The sequence below is a fragment of the Pantherophis guttatus genome, chromosome 2 (genome assembly GCF_059756535.1).
Source record: "Pantherophis guttatus breed Tessera chromosome 2, ASM5975653v1, whole genome shotgun sequence".
Taxonomy (NCBI): domain Eukaryota; kingdom Metazoa; phylum Chordata; class Lepidosauria; order Squamata; family Colubridae; genus Pantherophis; species Pantherophis guttatus.
This window is the reverse complement of record NC_142064.1, coordinates 61,973,796-61,995,167: the sequence shown is the minus strand read 5'-3', so window position 1 is coordinate 61,995,167 and position 21,372 is coordinate 61,973,796. Positions and strand designations below refer to the sequence as shown.

Here is a 21,372-nt window from a genome sequence, read left to right as displayed (position 1 = left end):
CGTCTTAAATTTTTATAAATAGACATTATAACTGTCACATTCCCCTCATCTCTTTCAAGATAACCACTGAAACACAATTTAATTAATGGAGGGGGGGGGAATCTTGTAAGCTTTACATATATTGTCAAGTAAGTCAGCAATAGCTCCTAGATTATGAAGTCAATAAATGGTGAGACCATTTTAGAATAGGCAATACAATATTTTGTAGGCATATCTTAGATTAAAATGTAAACGTGCCTAATTCAACAGAACAAGTAACATGCTGCAAATAGATTACACTACTAAGGATACTTGTAAGCCTGAATTATCAACCCACAAAGAGAGCTAATTGACTCAACTCTGCGTGATTCATTGATTTGAGCTTGCCTCTCTGTATATGCCAATAGGCTTGGTGTTTTAACTGACCCACTTCTTCACTGTATGTAACTGATAAAGGACCTACAGATGCAGAAATCCGAATGTTCGTCATGGCTAAATAGGGAAAATACTATTTTAGAGGATCTTATGGCAGGTTATACTGACAGAGAGGCACCAAAGAAATAACTAGTATGACAGTACTAAAAGTGTGATTATAAAGGCAGGTCATCATTTGTACCATCCTGATCTCCAGGAGAATACAAAGAAACATATCCATGAGTCATGCAGGGTATACATATCCCAAATGATATGTATCAATTTATGGATGAACGATGCGTAAGTGTAGATTTTCTTTCCAGAATTCCGCAATCAACTCAGTCACATAAGATAGTTGGGAACAAAGCCAGTCCAAACAAGCTACCTAAATTCAAACTATTTTGCTTCGCATCCATGATGGATATACTGTATCTTCTGTGAATAATATGCAAGAGATAACATGAAAATTCTTAGTCAACTAGTGATATCTAGGGCAAAACATTTCACAACTGAGAAAATCCTAAAGCTAGAATAGAATTTTCCATTGTATTCCTTCAGATGTGTTGAGTTCAATTTCCAAATAACTGGAGGGAACTAGAATAGGGATAGTGCCCTAGACTAGAGGAAGACAAATCAGCATCTAAACATTTCAGGCATATAGATGGCAATTTCTCTGACAGCTTGAAAACTGAACAAGCATAGCATAGCTTAGCATAGTGAAATGTTATGAGAAAGCCACTTAGACAGGTCTCATCTGCATAAAATTGACACCTAGAATTATTTTCTATCAATTTTTCTGGACTGCAGGCCTTTTCTAATACAATTCAACTGATTCATATTATTAAAATGAATTGAAGTCTCTAGCTTTAACACAGTCAATAATTTCAACCATCTCGGGGTAAATACAAACTTTTTGATCTCTGTAAAAATAACTCTCCTTAAAGGGATGGTGAGATACCATGGAAAGTTAGGAAATATTTTTTAGTCTATCCAGAAAAATAACACTGCAACTCCATTTTCATTTGTAATAAATGCAATAAACAATGCTATACATTCCCATATTCAGTGCTTTGGATTAATATTTGTAATTTCTGGAGGCCAATAATGAGAATACTGTATTCCAACATAAGATCTTCTCTTTCTTTCAACTGCTTTTCATTCAAGGATACACCATCCAAGCCACAATTCCCTACTCAGGACTCTCCAGATGTACTGGATATCCACTGCCATTAGTATTAACTTTTATCTGGAGGTAAGAATTCTAGAATATGCCACAAGTTTCCCAGTGTAAATTTATGAAACATAGATCTTTCAAGTATTTTAGTCACAATAACTAATCAAGGAAGCATGTTTAGCCTCTGTAGTAGAAAATGTATTTCCAACTGACCTTTCTGGTTTTGGAAACAAAGAAGGGCTGGATCTGATTAATACTTGGATGGGATACCATTAAGTTATAAGCTAGACTGGGAAGTCAAAAAAACATCCTAAAAGAATGCAGTGGCAAATTATTTCCATTCTGTTGTTAAGAAAGCTACATGGAAAAGTTTATGAAGTTACCAGAAGTAAAAGCTCAACTCAATGGAGACTCTGTGGAGATGGATATTTACCATTATTCTTCAATTTAACATGAAACTTGATTCTTCAACATAAATCATACTTCCGATCAGTTAACAAATACAACAATAATTTTAAAACATCGCAATATTTATAGAGTTAAAGAAACAAATGTATCAATTTGCTTCCAGGTTTACACCTTAGAAAAAATCTTAACCGTTCTTAAACTCTTTGAAATTCTTCTCTCTTTTTTTGCCTAGTATTCTAGGAAGGACATAATTAAGTTAAAAACCTACAACTTAAAATGCTCTTTCCCACTTCTGGCATTCCATTTTTCAGTTCTTGGACAACACTGCCAGATTCTTACTCTACAATAACGAGTTCTGTTTCAAATAAGCCTTCTTGACTGCTATATAATGTTCATTTAGAAAAACAATATGCATACAGTACTACAAAAGCTTTAAACAAGCTTCAAGCAATCTCACCATAAAAATTAAATAATATTTGCACAATAAAGTTGTACAAATACTTAGTATTAGTACCAATATTTAGTACTCAATGGTTCCTTTTATCTATTCTCAAAGAAATAAAGCAAAAATACATTTCCTTATTTATTAACATCTTTTCTTCTTCCCTTTCCACTGCCACTAATTTGAGCTGCTAATTGTTCCAACTGCATTTTATAAAAGTACTTCTTCTGAACTACATGATTCACTATGGCACTCCCTAAGTATTTGCCAAGTCCTTCTGACCTTTGCTTTTTAATTTAAAAATTGGGAAAAGAAATAAATATGCTGGATGTTCTGTTTTTCAGAAATTCAATCAGCTTAAAGTTATTTTTGCAGTAAGCACATTACTATATTTTGAGACAGAAAGTATACTCATACTGTCTTCCTATATTATCCCCTCATTCTTAGCAACCATGCAACCCTTCAAGATAGAGCCAGATTGGTGTAGTGGTTAAGGCACCAGGCTAGAAATGGGAGACCTTGCATTCTAATCCCATCCTGGGCATGAAAGCAGCTGGATGACCTTGGGCCAGGCACTTTCTCTCAACCCTAGGAAGGAGGCAAATGCAAAAAAATGCCACCCTCTGGGATAGACTTCTTTAATGATGCTTTCAGTACCCCAGATACAGGTAGTCCTCGACTTACGACCACAATTGAGCCCAAAATGTATGTCGCTAAGTGAGACATATGTTAAGTGAGTTTTAGCCCATTTTATGATTTTTCTTGTCATATTTGCCAAGTGAATCTGGCTTCCCCATTGACTTGGCTTGTCAGAAGACTGAAAAGCTGATCACATGACCCAAGAACATTGCAACTGTCATAAATATGAAGCATCCGTTTTAAATCAAGTGACCAGGGGGATGCTGCAACAGTCATAAGTGTGAAAAATGGTCATTAGTCACTATTTTCAGTGTACTTTTAATTTTGAACGGTCACTAAATGAATCACTGTAAATCATTGCCTTTCTATATATGCCAATAGGCTTGGTGTTTTAACTGACCCACTTTTTCACTGTATCTAACTGATAAAGGACCTACAGATGCAGAATTTCTGAAAATATGTATTTGAAAATATGAAAACCATCTACTTTAGTACATTTTAGTAGTTTTTCAATAAGCATTTCCTATCTTATTAGAAAACTGGACTCTAGGAATATTCAGTTCAAGGCAGACTTGACTGCTTTATTCCAAATTCAATAAAACATCTTTTCAAAGCAAAAAATATCAACCAAACTTTGTGTTTCAGTTTCAATTTCAATTTCTGAACTGAACCATTTTGAATAGACTAAGATGTTCTATACCATAGCCACCTAAGAAGATGAATGCTGGAAAATTCAGGATTAAAAAAGGGAGCAATTTCTTTCTAGAGACCCAATTTTTTGATTAAATGCATCAGGCTAGAAACCACAGCCAGGTGACTTTGAGGCAGTATGGGAAGAACGCAATGGCAAAAAATGTTATTGAGAAAATTGCATGGATCTGTCTAGGCTACTTCTAGGAGTCAAGATTGACTTGAATCAAATATATAAAATACACACACACACACACACACACACACACACACTAAAGTACAGTGAAATCACACAAATATTCCTTGTCACAAGTAATGAGGGCCTACAAACTATGTGAATAAAATTTATGAGGAATAAAGTTGTAAGATTACTATACACAAATAATGTGTATAGTAAACAACGCTTCTAGAATCAAAGGTTTCTAACTGCCAAAATTGACCAATGATAGAAGACTACATACCTATTATATTTATTTTATCAGAAAGCTTCACAATGTATTTTTTATATATGCTGTTGCTCTTATTTTTTATTTCTGTCTTGCAGAACAAGGGAATAATATTATACTTACTTTTCATACACAAATTCATCATCTATGCAGAAATAGTGTGTACTTGTACTACCGCTTTTTGGTTTATGGAACAGAATGGCAAAATAAAGACGATCTGAAATTGAAAACAAAAACACCAAAATAGTATTTATAATGAACACAAAGACAATTGTAGAAAATGGGTTGATAGATTTATCTATTTCTTTTTAGCCAAGTTACAACAGCAAAAATAAAAACTTCCATTCAGAATTTGATGCTTTCAGAAAATTGGCAATATAAATATTAATAACTATTCAATATGGCATAGAGGATGAACTGTTAAATTTGGATATAAGAAATTCAAATTCATAACCTGAGTTGTCAAAAAGAACTCTTACCTAGCTCACTGAAACTACAATCCTTTTCTGTGCAACATTAAGGTAATTCCAATGAATCATGTGAAGGAACATTGTATTTATGGCCTACTTTTGAAAATTACTGGCATCACTTCTTAACACGTTACGAAGTGTTATGAAAGAAGAGTTTGGTCAATGGTTAAATCACCAGGTTAGAAACTTGTAAGTTTGTAAGTTTCTTTCATCAACAAAGCACTGTTTTGTTAATTATGCTATTGATGTTAGAGTATATGACTTCTAGTCCCGCCTTAGGCATGAAAGCCAGCTGGGTGAGCTTGGGCCAGTCACTCTCTCAGCCCAACCTACTTCACCGGATTGTTGTGGGGGAAATAGGAGGAACAAGTATTATGTTATTATATTAGATATGTTTGCTGTCTTGGTATTTATAAAAAATAATAAAGATGAGATAAATAAATCAATATCAACACATTGTTTTCCAGTCTTCGCAATTTCCATGTTGGAAATTTTTAGTGCTTCAAAGAATGACGAAAATCCACTGTTGGTAGCTACTGCATGTATAGACTGTCTCTTGCAGATATATTCATGTTGCTTACTCATACAACTAACTACAATGTAACTAAGTTAACATAGTCTCTAAGCAGAGTTGCAGAAGGGGCAGAGCCTTGCAAGTCTTCCTTCCCATGACTAAGATATTTTAAATTACTATCAGTGAATTAAATTACTATCAATTGTTACGATTTCTTAAACAGAGGAAAGTCTGGCAGGAAATACAGATTAAACAGTAGCGGTTAAGACCTAATTCATTTCTAATTGGTTGGAAAAGCTCTGAAATCTAACTGGGGAAAGAACATAAAGATGTGAGATATTTTTAGAACTCTCTCTTAAAAGCAAAGAAACTTTTATAAATTAATTAATTAATTAATTATTGCGATTTATATGCCGCCTTTCTCCGGAGGGACTCAAGGCGGCTTACAAAATGACAATTTCCAATACAAATCACAACAAGATAAAAAATTAAAATCAACTCCCCAATTAAAACAGTTTAAAATTATAACAGTGTACACCCAAATTGTACAAAAAACAAAACTGTGAACAAAGGTAAATTAATTTATTCTGAATAAAAAAGTTCAACAAACTGCTTCATGATTTGTTACATTATTTCCATGTAAATATGGTTTTGCTACATACAAGCATAAGACTATCTAAAATAAGTATTTATTGAAAAACACTTGAGTTTACATATCACAACATGTGGAAATCCTAACAAATTCAAAAATGTTGCCCACACTTTAATAAAAATGGCACCAAAAAAGTTGTATACGGGCGGGCAAGGAAGCCAGTAAGACACATCACCAACTGCTGTGGTGATTCGCAATTTTGGGGAGTTTTGTGGAACAGACTAATAGCCCTACAGATACAATCATCCCACTTAACTCCAAAGATTTAAAGGACTTAAGCTCCGACAAAGACATGGGAGACAGAAAAGTTCTTTGTTGTGCAACATACCTGCGGCACCTTGTTTTGGTGTTTTGTTTTAAACCGCTTACCCTACATCAAAGAAAGAACGTGAAACCCCGCACCGAGTGAGCAAAAGTTGGCCTCTCCCCCCACTTGGCGGAAAACTTCCGTCGGAATTTTAAAAGCACCAACAGGGGAAAGCCATTTTCCACCCCCGCATTTTCTTTAAAGCTCCGCTGTTTACTTACCTTTAACTAACTCCGCGCCGAAGGGCAAACGCTTGGCGGCGTTCATCTCCGTTTATTCAACATTCAACCGAGAAACCAAGGACTGGGCGAGCAGCGGCACGGAGCTTGCTGGAAATGGCTGCTTGTGGAGATCGAAGCTGACTTTTGCAGCCGCGGTCAGAAAGTCCTAAATCTCTCCCTCCCTCCTCGGATAGTAACCGCAAAGTCCCTACTCTTGCTTCCCGGTGGGTGGGAGAGAAAGCAGCGTTTCCCCGCGCCAACTCGAACGGCGGGGCGAGGGGCGCTCTGAAAAAAGGCGCCACAAAATCCTCTTCCCCTAAACCTTCTGGATTTATTGCAGCTCCCTCCTTCAACAGGGAGCCTGAGAGGGCCGCCAGTCCTTCCCGCGCGCTTTCTCGAGCTCCCCGTGTTACTGATTTGTTCGGCCCAAGGAGCAGTTCCCAAATGCCGGCCCGCCGCGCTTGCCTGCAAAGGAGCCTCAAGAGCGTGCGTCGGGCGTCCCAGCTCGCTTTTCCGAACGCGGCTCCAGCTCCTCCGCTTCTGCCAAAGGCGCCGACTAACACTTTCCCAACAATCATTAACGCGTCCCCTTCCTTCAGTCAAGGAGGCAGCTCTCGAAAGCTTCGCACCGAGAAGCGGCCATTGGCTGGCGAAGGAAGCAGAGCCCCTCCTTGCCAACCGCTGGCCACTTCGCACTGCAACCATGGGCCTTGGCCCAGGCTAGGAGCTCCCTGAAACCTCGGCCTGGCCTAGTTTCCTCGTGGGAGGAATGGAAGATTTTGGTCACTGCCTGGCCTCAGGTTTTTTTTTCCCCCTCCCCCTGGCCGCTTTGTGTCTTTCTCGTGCCATTCTGGCAGAAAACTACACCCGCTCCACCGCAAACACGCTTAGCAACACTTGTAAAGGCGCTTGAAAAAGGATCACAAAAATGATCTTAACTCCCGCTGTGTGGAAGTGGTGCCGACCCACGCACCACAAGCACTTGCTGCATTTTTTTGGGGTTAGTCATACTAAGACACCAAGTTGATTTCAAACGTTCAACAAGCACTGGTACATCTGATATAAAAAAGCGCTATTCTGTTCAAAAATCACTTATTTTTCAGAGGCGTTTATAGGGGGAAAACAAATGGGGCAATTTGTTTGTTTACAACTCTAACAACTAACTAATCAAACCGGTAAATTATTGTTTGCATTTGAGATTACATCTGAGCAAGAACTGTTAGTAAACCAACAACTGGCAGGCTCAAGCCCTATCTGCGGAATAAGGTCAATAATCATCCTAAACTTACAGGTAAAGTTGTAATTACATCACAAAGGGCTTTAAACTGTTCATATTAAGACCATAGTACAAAATAATTATTTGGCACTGCAGTGCAAATGTCATAGTTGTAAAGGATAGCTCATATGAGCTTATGTCTGCTGGCGACACCCAGGGGGAGGGCCTTCTCTGTGGGAGCCCCTGCCCTTTGGAATGAACTGCCCCCAGAAATGCGTAAGATCTCCGACCTCCTTATATTTCACTGTGCCCTCAAAACCTTGTTGTTCCGCCAGGCCAGGCTATCAATGTAAAGATTAAAGTGACCAGTAGAAGGCAGCATAGTGTTAGCTTTTTAAAAATCTGTTTGTTGCCATCTGGTGGTCATCTGATTTTTTGCAGAAAAGTTTTCATTCATTTTGTGTAATAAAGGTAGTCCTCGACTTACAACCACAATTGAGCCAGTGGTGGGCTGCTGCCAGTTCAGGCAAACTGGTAGTTGCGACTGCCAGGTGGGCCCGCCCACTCACCCCGGCACTATACAATCCTATATCGCTGTGTTTTTGAAGGCGCACGCACACTCACATTTTCGGTGCTGGGCGAACCAATTATTAAACCGTTAGCAGCCCACCACTGAATTGAGCCCAAAATTTCTGTAGTTAAGTGAGAGATTTGTTAAGTGGGTTTTGCCCCATTTTACAACCTTTCTTGCCACAGTTAAGTGAATCACTGCAGTTGATAAGTTAGTAACTTGATTGTTAAATGAATCTGGTTTCCCCATTAACTTTGCTTGTGAGAAGGTTGCAAAAGGTGACATGACTCCATGACACAGCAATGGTCATAAATATGAACCAGTTGCCAAGCATCTGAATTTTGGTCCCATGTTCATGGGGATGCTGCAAAGGTCATAACTCTGAAAAAAAAGTCCTAAATCATATTTGTCAGTGCCATTGTAACTTTGAACGGTCACTAAACAAATTGTTGAAGTCAAAGATTACGTGTAATGGGAAAACTGGATGTGGTCCCATTTCCACAAAATAAAACTGTTTAAAATAATGCTTTTAAAATTCTGTATAAGTTTATCATGTACTTCTCATTATTTTAATAGTCTAGTAGGCAATAGTCCTTAAATACACAAAAATATTGTATATTTATTTTGTATGCCTAAGGCTCTCTTCTGTTTCAAACAAGAGATATGGTAATAAGTTAGTTGCAGCATACTTAAGATGCTAAGTGTAGAGTGTGAAAGAGTTTCAGGGTACAAATTAAAAAAAAAACACTCAGATTTTTAAAAATCTCTTAATATACCTCTTAATATACCTGAAACAAACTCAGTAATTTTGTTGTTTAAAGTACAACATAACATTGCAGTTGAGCTCCAGAAAACTTCCAAGTTCTGCACTTCTCAGATATGTCATATTTCTTCAACAAGAACAAATATTGCCCCTCTCAGTAGTAAAATCTTGCTCCTCCCACTAAGGGCTAGGTTTGCATCCAGCTACAGCAAGGCATGAAGCACATGCTGCAAGGCACAGCTAGACACATTGGTTCCCCAAAGTGCCAACCAATCCAAGGAAGAAAAAAGTTAGAAGCTGTGTCATAGTTTAGGTGACTGTTACTTGTCTGTGCAAAGCCACTCTGAGTAAGCGTTGTCCTTTGACAGTTACATGAACAGTTGGATGAGCTTTGACACTACTAAATGAAAAGCTTTTGAATTTCACAGGGATGACAGCCAATATAGAATAGCATGAAATGTGATCACTATATCTTTGACCTCCTTTCTTTCAGAAAAAGAAAAGACCAAACTACTACTGCAGACTGAAAGAATACTGCATAATTTGAGGGGAATACTTGGCTTTCTTAAAAGGCAAGGTGTTAAAATACAATTATTCCTGAAAGACTTCTTAAAGATTAAGCTCATGCAGTCAAAGGTACCTATTGTGAATCTGGAAATTTTGTCCCAGAGGGCTAGTCAGTAGAATGAAATAATCCATAATAAGCATGGATATCTGCTTGTTCTTCACTGCCTAAATTGGACATCGATAGGGCACTCCATCTTAAAGCAAGGTACCATCCTAGTCTCTTCCATATTTTCAACTACCAGTATTTCTTAAATACTAACATCATTATTCTTGTTTCACAGCTTCAGTATGGTTTATATATACCGTAATAATTGTTCTAAATTGCATATCACATTCACAGCCAATGGTCAAGATGTATACAGTATTGTTTGACTTATTGACTTATTGACTAAACCAGTGACTGTTACATACTTAATGCTAAGTTTTGGTTTACATTGTACAATGACTAGACACTGTACATGTATCATGCAAAGGAAAAATCAATCAAACCTGTTATAGTTAATATTTGAACTGTGTTAAAGCTATAAATCAGTGGTTTAAATCAGAGGTGTCAAACCCAATCGCATCGCAGGCAGTATCATGACATATCAGGATGTTTTTGCCTTTGCGGAGCCGGGGTGGGTGCGGCCTGCATGGGCCGTATCCGGCCTGCGTTTGACAGGTCTGATTTAAATGCTTTAATAGCTATAACCATATATATATGTCAAATATAGGTAGACTTCTGAAAGCATAACAACTGTTCTGTTTAGAGACCATCTGAAGTTACAACTGCACTGTAACTTTATGATCAGTCCTCGCATTTATGACTATTGCAGTTATGGTTCTCATATTTACAACCATGCCCATGGTCATGTGATCTACATTCAGATGTTTGGCAACCAGTGGGCATTTAAAATCATAAGCTGCGGTCACATGATGATGTCTCACTTAATAACCCAGGGTGACTTGCTTTAATATAACCAAATGCAAAATGATATAGTTTTTTTTAATTTTTTTAAAAAAATTGTTTATTTTTATATGCTGCCCTTCTCTGGAGACTCAGGGCGGCTTACAATGCGTTAAGCAATAGCCTTCATAATTTTGTATATTTTATACAAAGTCAGCTTATTGCCCCCACAAACCAGGTCCTCATTTTACCCACCTTAGAAAGGATGGAAAGCTGAGTCGACCTTGAGCCTGGTGAAAACTGAACTCGCAGTAATTGCAGGCAGCTGGATGTTAAATGCTGCCTTATAGCATTTAGTAAATGATAGTAAATCCATCATGGGCCTATGATACTTTGCTTAGCAATCATAGTGTTTAGCAACAGAGTCCCTGAACCCAATTGTGCTGGTTGCTAAGTGAGGATTATCTGTAATTAAAACATTGATGAAATCCTACCCAGAAGGCATATTTTATTTTCTTGTAATATGTTTACTTCTTTACTAAAATAGATTATTCAAGTTTAAAATTAACTTCTTTAAACTACTACACAAAAAGAGAGAGTGCTGTACCTTTCTAAATCAATTATCAATATTTGCAGAGTAATAACTGCAGTTAGAGTGTGTTTAATGTTTCATGAAAAAGCTTTGCAATAATCAAAACAGACAATGCAGAACAATTTCCTTGAATAATGGAATACTTTGTATTAAGTAATGGGAAATGTACATTTACAACATAACTTAGACTCAATATTGTGTACACTTAACAGTAAGCAAACAAGAGTTTATGGGACCTATTTCTGAATTAACAATCCATGGGATTACTTGTTTATATTTGTTTTCCTGAGGGCCAATATGGCTATTAGATGTTTTAAAAATTCTGCATTCATCAGAATGATACAAGATGATGTGGTCTTACAAAGAGTGCAGAGAAAAGCAACAAAGATGGTAACAGGTCTGGAGGCTAAATCATACAAAGAACAGCTAAGGGAACTAGGCATAATGAAGAGAAGGCCAGGGGAGACATGATAGCAGTCTTTCAATACTTGAATGGCTGTCATAGGGAAGAGGGAAGATTTATTCTCCCACTCTTATCTTGCCCTGATTTCTGTTAGAGCTATAAAATTTAGTGAAAACATTATTTATTTCAATACATAGTTGTATTTCAGATTGGGACAAATGGTATTAGTGCTCTGGTATAATAGCAGGCTTACTCTATTTGGATTTTCTGATAAAAGGTATCTTTTGTGCCAAGTTCTAACAATGTAGTTCTCTAATGTAACAGGCCAACTAAGAAACAGTCCAAATCTATAATTCCCCTCATTCTGAGTACCTTACTTTGCTCCAGAAACTGACCCCAGCTTGTTTTATCTACCTCATCTACTTATACCCTAGTGATTTTGGTTGCTTAATCTGAAGTAGATCATGAATTTAGGCCCAATATGGTGTAGTTGTTAAGGTTCTGGGCTAGAAATCAGGTGAGTTCTAGGGCTTTCTTAGGCATGAAAGCCAGCTGGGTGACTTTGGGCCAGTCATTTTCTCAGTCCAACCCACTTCACAGAATTGCTGTTGTGGAGAAAATAGAAGGCAGCAGTATTAGGTATGTAAAGGGCAGCATAAAATCTAAACAACAACAACAACAAACTATTCAACAGTATGGAAAAAGGCTTGAAATTCTAAAAAAAAAAAAAAAAGGCAGTGCAAGGCCAAAAATAATTTGAAGTATATAGTTTAGTTAATACTTATTATTTAATCAATTTATAACCTGCTGTAAAATAAATGGATATCTTACCTTAATATAGAAATATTAAAACATCCATGGTAAGTTTTTTTTTAAAAATTGTCTATTATTAACACTTTTCTCCTAGTATCACATTAACAGTTACAATTTGTAACAGGTTTTGAAGGGGATAAGGAGGCACAGCTAAAATTTTTGGAGGCTGCATATGACCATGTATGCATGTCATTCTCTTTACCTATTACATACCATACACACTTTGTTTTAAATAGTAATGTTATTAAAAATTATAATTGCACTGACAGAAACTAAAACAAAGTAAAAACAATAAAAAATAGAAGGTGCAACATAACATAACAACATAACATAACAGATATACCTTGGGAATTTCTAGGGAGTGGCTATCCTAAATCTATTCCATTTCCCACAAATTATTACGATATCAGCTTTCATTTGTATATCCAGTATAGAGCATCTTTTTCTGTATCATTCTTATAGCTTATCATTTCAAAACCCACTTTTAGCTCAGTCTCTCTGATACAGCAAACTGCTCCTCTCCCATAATATCTTTTAAGCACAATCTATTTATAGCAGCAGACATTCTTAAAAGTAACTGGGTCCATTGTTCACAAATATCCTTCAATAGATCCAATGTATTTTGCACCATTCTGTATTCGTACACCATATTTAAATGTCATTCTTCTTTAATTGTAACCTTTCATTCCTTCTGATTCCCTCAGGTGTTCTACCTTCAAAGTTCCATCCTATCATTCTTTTTAAGAATTCAGAACAAAAACATTTTTCCACAGGAAGGATTCTTATAATTTATTTCAAATCCATCTGGGCTTTTAGTCCATTATAACTTTTCAAACCAATGTTCTGATCACCCTTTTGTTTTTGTTTTTAAAAAATAAAGTTCTTAAAATTGTAGTTAAAACTTTTTTCTTTAGGATTGATTGAACAAAACTCACTCACCGCTCTAAAACCTGTTGATTCAAAGTTTACTAATAGCTAAAAAGCAGATAGCAACCAATTTCTGAAAACATTAAAAAAAGAAACATGCAAATTCTGGTGCTGACCATGGTTTGAGTGAAGATGGCTTCCCTGGTCTAGAGCATTTGTGGGCAACTTCAGCTCTTTTCCTTGTCCAGGCAAGAATTAGGAAGAGCTGGCCTACTCACCAGCTCTTAATTCTGTCAATTGTCAGCTCTGTTACCATTTCTTTCCTGGGAATACTTCACCATCATACATTCTGTAAAATATCTGGATCCTATTAAGTCCCAAGCCCAGAGATGACCCTGCAAGTCCAATCGAGTTCAATCATTTGTTTACACCTACTGATAATAGACAGACTCTTGCCAAACAAAAGCTAGCTACTTAACCTTCTAACCTACTAGATATAACCAGAGGGATTATAAAGTGTGGCTATCCTGAATCCTCGTCTCCTCCCATCAGTTTGGGACTACACAGTATCTTAATCCGGACCTCTCTCTGGGAAAGCTGTGTGTTGCCAATACTTTCCCTCACTGTTCCTCCAGGTGCACGTTCCATTATATCCCTTCTATAAATAGCCATGATTTGCTTAGCCACACAGAGTATTCTCTATAACCAAATGGGCAAAGATGCTATAATTTGAAAAATCTATGATCATTTTTCATGAAAATGAATGTATTAAAAAATTGTTCCATGGAGAGATCATTCATATAGACATCAATATTAAATTTTGGATAAAACAAAAACAAAATCTTGGGTAGCTTTCTCTTTGGAATAGCCAAAAATACTCATTGGTTCCATCATCTTCAATGAATAGCATAGTTCAAAAGGAATTGCAAAAAAACAAGGTGGATTTGACTAAATTTGGAAAACTTATCAACAAAATTAAGAATATCTGTTGAGGCTTACTTACATGACAACTGATAACAATAGGCATACCCATGGAAGATAAGTATCAAATTTATTGTGAATATGACATTAGAGAAAACTGATACAAGATCCCCCCCCCTTTTATATAGCTCCATTGCACTTAATGGCAATGACTTCAAGCTTCAAGCTCAATCATTCTAGAAGGTGATTCACCATAGAATGAAATACTGACTTTTCTTTCCTGAGAGCTATTTTTCTACTAAATATTACTTAGCCTTATATTTCTACAAAGTATACAGAGTATATTAATTCTCTATATGATAACAGCTATTAGTTCTCTATATGATAACAACTGTCAAGAAATGTTACGCTTTTTACTAGAAATTATGCAAAATTAATTCTTTAGAAGAATAGCAGACTAAGGCATGGGAGTATGCATCAATGTAAACAATGACTTTGTAGTTAAAAAACACATTTAATATAGAATTCAATCTGGAAACTATTTATGGACTATATTTTTACACACAGATTTGTATTGCATCCAAAATGTGGGTTTTTTCAATGTAAGTTGTTAAAATATTTTAGTAAGGATAGGGCTTGATTATAATAGAAATTTCTCATATTTATTCTGATTGATGATTCTTATTATATCTTTGCTAATTAATGATTGATTTAATTTCAGTAATAGTTAAAATTGATATTTTATCTTTATATGTAGTATTCATCTAATGCTACTTTGAAAATTCTTGTCAATTTTATATAGCCTATAAATCTATTTTTATGTATTTCTTTTCTATTTGGTTGTATTTTTAAATAACTCTTAAAATAAAATGAAAAATAAAGTCTATGGTAATGGCTTATGGTAGTATTATTTTTCAAGGTTGCTTATGCTTATTCAGAGAATAGGGACATATAATACAATGCTATTGAAGCTATACATGTTTCTCAAATACTGTAATTAATATTGCATTGTAATTAACATTATGCCTTTTTTAGATAGCTTCTTTTTTGTATTTTTCTCGCTTTGTGTCTCCCGCTTTACAAATCTGCATAAGTAAACCACAAAGCTTCTGATTCAGACTTCTGTCCATATAATAATAAAAAGAAGAATGTGTGGATAATTGATGTGGCAATACCAGGGGACAGTAAAATAGAAGACAAAGAATGGGAGTAGATCACAAAGTATCAAGAACTGAAAATCGAAGAGATTATGGCATAAACTAGCTGTGTTGGTCCTAGAGGGTTTTTTTGTACATTTGTACATTTGACAAAATTTCCAACTGTCAATTACAAAAGGCCACAATGCTTGGATAAATTACAACTCCCTAGGTTTTTGAGAAGAATATGTGTGTGAAGGTCAACACAAGATAAAGAACTAGCTATTATTTCACATTGTTGTATATATAATAGTAATAATGATAATAATGTATTAAACTTGTATGCAACTCTCAATGACTTACAACAATAATTTAATAAATAATAGTTTCTCAAAGCAAATATTACTGAATTTGGGTACATGGAGTATATATTGTACACATATTACAGTACATATGATGTTGATGATCTGCCAATTTGTATTTATCACAGTCTTTCTAAAAATAGTTTATATATTCTTGTGAGCAGCTGTTGATGGTAAATATTTCTGTGGCCCCATGACTTATATAATACTACACTACTAAAATATTGAGTTCCTGCACTGAAACTCCAGACAAACTCCAGACTAATCCAGACTGAAGAGTTGTTCTGTCAAAGCAGTCCTTCGGAATGTGTTATTTAATCTTTTATAGGACAGATTTGTCAAGTATATTTCAACACACAAACATGCATTACAATTCTGTCTAGTATCTTTATAGAGGTAGTGACTACTATGACATTTATATGAATAGATAGCTCCTTGTCAAAACAGGTTACATTCTGAAAATACACTATTTCTAAGAATTATTGTAAAGCAATTGTAAATCTTTTAGTATAAATATCTATGGTGAAGCTGCATGTCACTAAAAGTTTTTAAATCTGAACAGAGGTTTTTCAACCATAATATAGCAGAAGAAGCAACAGTCAATCATGTCTTTTTAAAAATTAAGGGCTTGTAAAGGACTACCCCTTGAGATACTTGAGAAATACTTAATAATAAAAAATTGGTAACTTCTGGGATGAAATGGCTGCTTCACACATTGAAGTAAGTCATAATTGTAGTTTGATTTGGGGTTAAATGATAAAAGAACCTAATCACTGACACTGATGTGTGAGCGCAGCCAAATGCAGCTTTTGCTCAATAAGTTAAGAGGCAACACTGTTATGATGCAACTGTTTTATTTTCCACTGCAAACTTGGAACTTAAAAGGTTTTACAACAGATCTGATTTGACTGTGAATACAAGTCTTGTTTTACTTAACTCATAGTAAATAATAGGGTGCATATATTTTTCAATTATAGTAGTAAAATCATGATGGCATGCTACACTATGAAGAAGCTGTTGCATGACTATGAAAAAACATAATTCCCATTAACAAGCAATACATGAAGCTGATATGTGGACAAGAATGACAATACATACAGGCTTTAAGAACTTTGGAAAAGAAAAACAAGACTAAAATATAATTAGGGTTTTGCTAGCTGCCTTCTTTATTAGCTGTAATATAGCTGTTGAATTTGCATACAATATTCATAATATATATATCCTTTTATATTATTGCCAGTTATAATTCCTTTTTATTTTATTAAAAGTTAAAAATTAACTGTTAAAAGACTGATTTCAAGGGGGCAAGGGTAAGTGTCATAAAACCTCATACGAAAACAATGATGTTTTCTTGAGTATTTTTTTTTCCTGTTCAATTGTAATAATCTAGTCTGGACTGCTTTTCTGTATACATAATGCTTTTTAAGTCAAGATTCAGAGCAATACTGAGTTTACTATTGTGCCCTGGTCAGATTAAATCCAGGCAACTTGAACTGCTGGTTTAAATAATTTAAATTACCAAGAAAAAAGAACCAAATAATTTATGTCAGACGATTTTGTACGTTTTCTAACAAATAGTGATTCTAATTGAAAGCATTCCAAGTTATAGAGTTTATGCATAATTCAAAACCTCCAGCAATGTAGTTTACAAAACTTTACAACAAGGAATTTATATTTTAAGAAAAAAACAATTGCAAATTGGCTCTAGACATATAAAAAATAATTTACTCAAAACTTAATTTTGGTGACAGCATAGCAATAAAACAGGCAGATTAATTCTCTTGGAAAGTGGGGTTATATAAATTTCAGGCTTGTCTTTCTTTTGGGTAAACATATCAGAAGGAAGTTGATTGACTTGAAATCTGAAACTAAAACCAGTCTCTAAAGAGCCATAATCATCCTGTAAGGGGGTCTGGCCACAATGGTCACCATTTCCCTGGAATTGAACCCAGACAAGCATACAGAAACCAGTTACTAAACATAGTTGTCTCCTTCCCTTATTTTTTCAGCAGCTTTTTAAGTTAACCATTCATAACAACCTGGAGAATTTCTGTCTTTTAGAAGGGCTTGAGATCTAGTGAAGGGGCCTGTTGCTGAAAGAGGAACTTCAGGTAAGCACTTTTTATGAGATGAATTATTTTCATGTAAGAGTATAGGCCTACAATGTTTAAAACTTTTCACTTGAGGCCTACTCTGCCTTTTGGTTCACCTTCTTGGATAAGAAGGTGAACCATGCCAGTAGTGGACAAGAAGATGGACATGCCAATAGTGAATGGGGCCCCTGGGTAAGAGTCAAATGAAAAAGGTAATCTAGTTCCTACACTCTAGCTGGAGTTTCCTCAACATAAACTCCCAATGTCACAATTGTAACACATAGACAGCAGACACCCACTGTAGGTTTTAATTTAAATGATCTGAATAGTCAAAGCTGTTTTCATTCAGGTGGGGGGGGGGTCCCAATCCATGGTAATGAATAATAGATTGGAAATCATTATGGTGTTTAGTCACCTCATGTCTTTCACAGTATCTGTGCCTTATACATCCATCAACTTTGTTTTTTTCATTTAGCTTTTACAGAGAAAAGTCATAACTACAGGAAATTACTTTTGTCATGCCAGGTAGGATTGTTCCCTCAAACCCTCCCCCCCTCAAAAAAAAAAATCCTGGAGATCTCCTCAGGCTAAATGAATGTTCTGAAATCATCACTAATCATCATAACATAGTTTTCAGGAAATTGCCTCTGGACATCTCTTTTCTTGTCTCAATAGAGATAACAAAACTCCATGCAAATTCTTGAGGAAAAAGAAGGGCACAGGACAATTCAAGTGGAAGCCTTAAGGAGGTCTGGCAAAATTTCATCCTGTCCCTTTCCCATCTCCCCCATCACCATTTTTTAAAAATTTAACAGGAAAATAATTTTGCAGTTAGATTTAATTTTTAATATTAATAATTAAAATTAATATTTGTACTGTGATGAATTGTATTTCATAGATTGTACATTCATTTTATGTAAAACACAAAATATTTGATAATATGCAGGCTACAAAATTTAAAATTTAAAATGCAAAGGAGAAAGAGAAGGAAGCCACTAAAGTTGCCTATTTATAACTCCAAGCAGCTGTACAATGCTTTCCATCATATTTTCCATCGTATTTTTAACACAACTCAACAATAAAACACAACAATGGAACCATTGGCAAAACAATCTAGATGTCCTTTTTATCCATTATTTTTAATACCAACAGTATTGAATCATAAAAATATTTTTGCAAAACAGGAGCCAGGAAAATAGATCCATTAAGCAAAGAATTAAAAAGTATTGTTTCCCTCTATACTCGTACGTATTACCAATCCTGCAGAAGCTAGCACAAGAAAAAGTGTAAGAAGTGCTCGTCTTTTTCAAACTGCATCTTCACGCTTGAAGCATTTAAGTTATTTTCCAAGGTTTGACCTGCAATTTGGATAAGATACGATCTGAGTATTACGGTAACCTTATGTTTTCCTCAGACAATTACAGCATTTTTTCCCCCAGAGGGACAGCCACGGGGATTAGAAACCTTCTCTCAAAACATACATTCAGTGAGATTTTCCTCCAGTTTTAACCCGAGACTGGGAGGCACCTCAAACGAGAAACGGGTCCAGAGACGCTTGCGCCCGTTTATGGGTCGTCCCCGACCCCCAAGCACTGCAAACAACCATCAAAGCCCCATATCGGAGCAAACAAGAAGCACTTCTGGAAACTAACTCCACGGGAGTTGTTTACTACAATTAGGCTCGGAAGGGCCCCCCGAATCCCACGCTTCAAGAGACCGAGAAGTCGTCCGCCCGCAGACACGCCCCGTACGAACCGCCCCGCTACTTGGGGGGGGGGGTTCAGTCGCCCCGATTCCCCGCGGCGCCCCTTTCTTCTGCCACTCCTCACCGGAGATTTGTAAGCAGATCTCGCGCCTGGGGGTCTGGAGGGTCTGCTCCTCTGCTTCGCCCAAGACCTGCAGGGTGGCGGAGCTTCGAGTTTTCTTGGATGCCGGTGGTGCCGTGGCCGGCAGAGTAGCCGGGGCCGAGTGTCTTCGGCTCCCCACCCCCGAGGTCTTCCGCTTCATGGCGGCGGCGGTAGCGGAGGAGACGACGGAGGCGGCGGCGGCGGCGGCGGCTGCAGGGCACCGGGGCTCATCCCCGCCGCCTCGCCCCCAGTAGGGGTACAAGCAGCCCAACGGGAGCCAAAGCAGGAGGAGGAGCAGCAGCAGCAGGACCAGCAAGAGGAAGAGGAGGGAAGGCAACTGCGGCCGCTTTCTGAAGCGCCGCCCCCTCCCCCCCAGCTGCTCCCAACCTGCCACTTGCCGCCGCGGCTCCCGCTCTCAGCCAGCGCTCCCTCTTCGGCCTCCCCTCACGCTCGCTCCTCATTGGGCCGGGCCGGTGTGAGGTCACAATCGCAGAGCCTCTGACAGAGTGATGTCATAGCGATACACCTGAACACCTGCCTTACAAAGGCGAACTCGTCCTAAGAGGGCCTGCACCGCGGCTCTAATCTTCTCCCCCCACCCCAAAAGAAATTGCAAAAAAAAAAAAAAAAAAAAAGGGATCACTTAATTTATCAGGGCGATGCAACCTCCCCGCCTGACATATGTAATATCTTCGGTTGTGAACTGTTGGCCCCCTGTCTCAAAAACCAACTAAAACTTAAGAGGAAAATTTTGAATAATTTTACTTTCCGTGGCGTGTCATTTCTAAAGTGATAAAATATATTGAGCCTTTGTAATAAACATACCACGCAAAAAGTTAAACATAGTATAGAGGAGGCAGTTAATATTTCATTTTTACACATCAGGAAAGCCCCAATTCACTAGATGAGTCTCTTTCACATGGTAGAAGACAGTGTATTAAAAGTGACTTCTATAGAAGAACTAGGATTATAGGTTTATTTTATGCATGTTACTTAGCAGGAATTGGCATGGAACTGATGAACCATTTCCAGGAAATGGTTGAATTCCATGCCTGTCACAAGAGGAGAGCCTTCAGTGGTTTATATCTTGATTCCTGGCATGCTTGTACTGAATAGTTAAAATAAGCATTACTGTGAATTTCTTGATTTTACATTTATAAAATTGCTTTAAATTTTGCAGATAGGCAGAGAACCAGGCTGGCAACTGAAAACTGATTAAAAATCAACAACATAATAAATTGACTAGTAATGATAAGATACATGCATACATATCCATGTTTGCTCAATCTCAAATACATTAGCCTCTATGAATTCACTGAAAACAATTCCAGCAGTTGCCGTTTGAAAAAATCTGCCTGTCCAATAAAACTAGAGGGGAAATTTGAACACTTCTAGTTTCCCTTGCTTGAGGCTACACCTGCTGATGACTACATAGATGTGAGGAAAGAGCAATTATAAAATTACAGTATAAGGCAAACTGTTTTGGAACACACCTCATAATATGCATGGAGTTTTTGAATAGTGCATCTATAAAATGTTACCAGCTGTGCTCTTCATTCTCAATTTTCCTGCCTGTTTTGGGGGCGTGTGGAAATATTCACATATAGTGCAGCTACCCTACTTACTGTTGTGGCTTCCCTTTGGGGGAAGTGTGCCATCTGCTGGATATTCACATTCTCACATTTCAAAGGCCATTTTTAATCCCTTATGTCCATTACAAATTTTCATGGGCAAAGAAAGTCAGCATGTTAAGTTCTTAGAAAAGCAGCCATTTCTAGTGTCACGCCACAAACAAGATTCTTCAAAGGACAGGTTTTGTTCCACCAACTTATTTATAGGCAAATCCAGGGGATTTTGAACTATATTTTGTGGAATCCTAGGATTCCAAGAATATTGATAAGGTTTTGTCAGAGATGAAGAGGAAAAACATTCACTTTAATACAGCCAATTTTCTATAATTAAAACTTTACCACCTGAAT

The 21,372-nt window shown here is 36.8% G+C and overlaps 1 protein-coding gene across 32 annotated transcripts in view; it reads right to left on the bottom strand.

Moving 5' to 3' along the window:
• The window catches only part of CDC14B (cell division cycle 14B), a 50,658-nt gene extending 30,869 nt beyond the window's left edge, over positions 1-19,789 (bottom strand). For 19 of the 32 annotated variants that reach the window (XR_015732216.1, XR_015732220.1, XR_015732218.1 and 16 more), the window contains exons 1-2: positions 19,376-19,789; positions 4,316-4,409 (exon numbers count right to left, since the gene is read on the bottom strand). Coding sequence is in view for 13 of the 32 variants with exons in the window: in XM_034410068.3 (XP_034265959.1) it covers positions 4,316-4,409; positions 19,376-19,553 (272 nt within the window). In the remaining 19 variants the exon portion in view is untranslated. The other 13 variants (XR_015732224.1, XR_015732225.1, XR_015732222.1 and 10 more) reach the window with 7 other exon arrangements.
• Between the last annotated feature and the right edge of the window lie 1,583 nt (positions 19,790-21,372).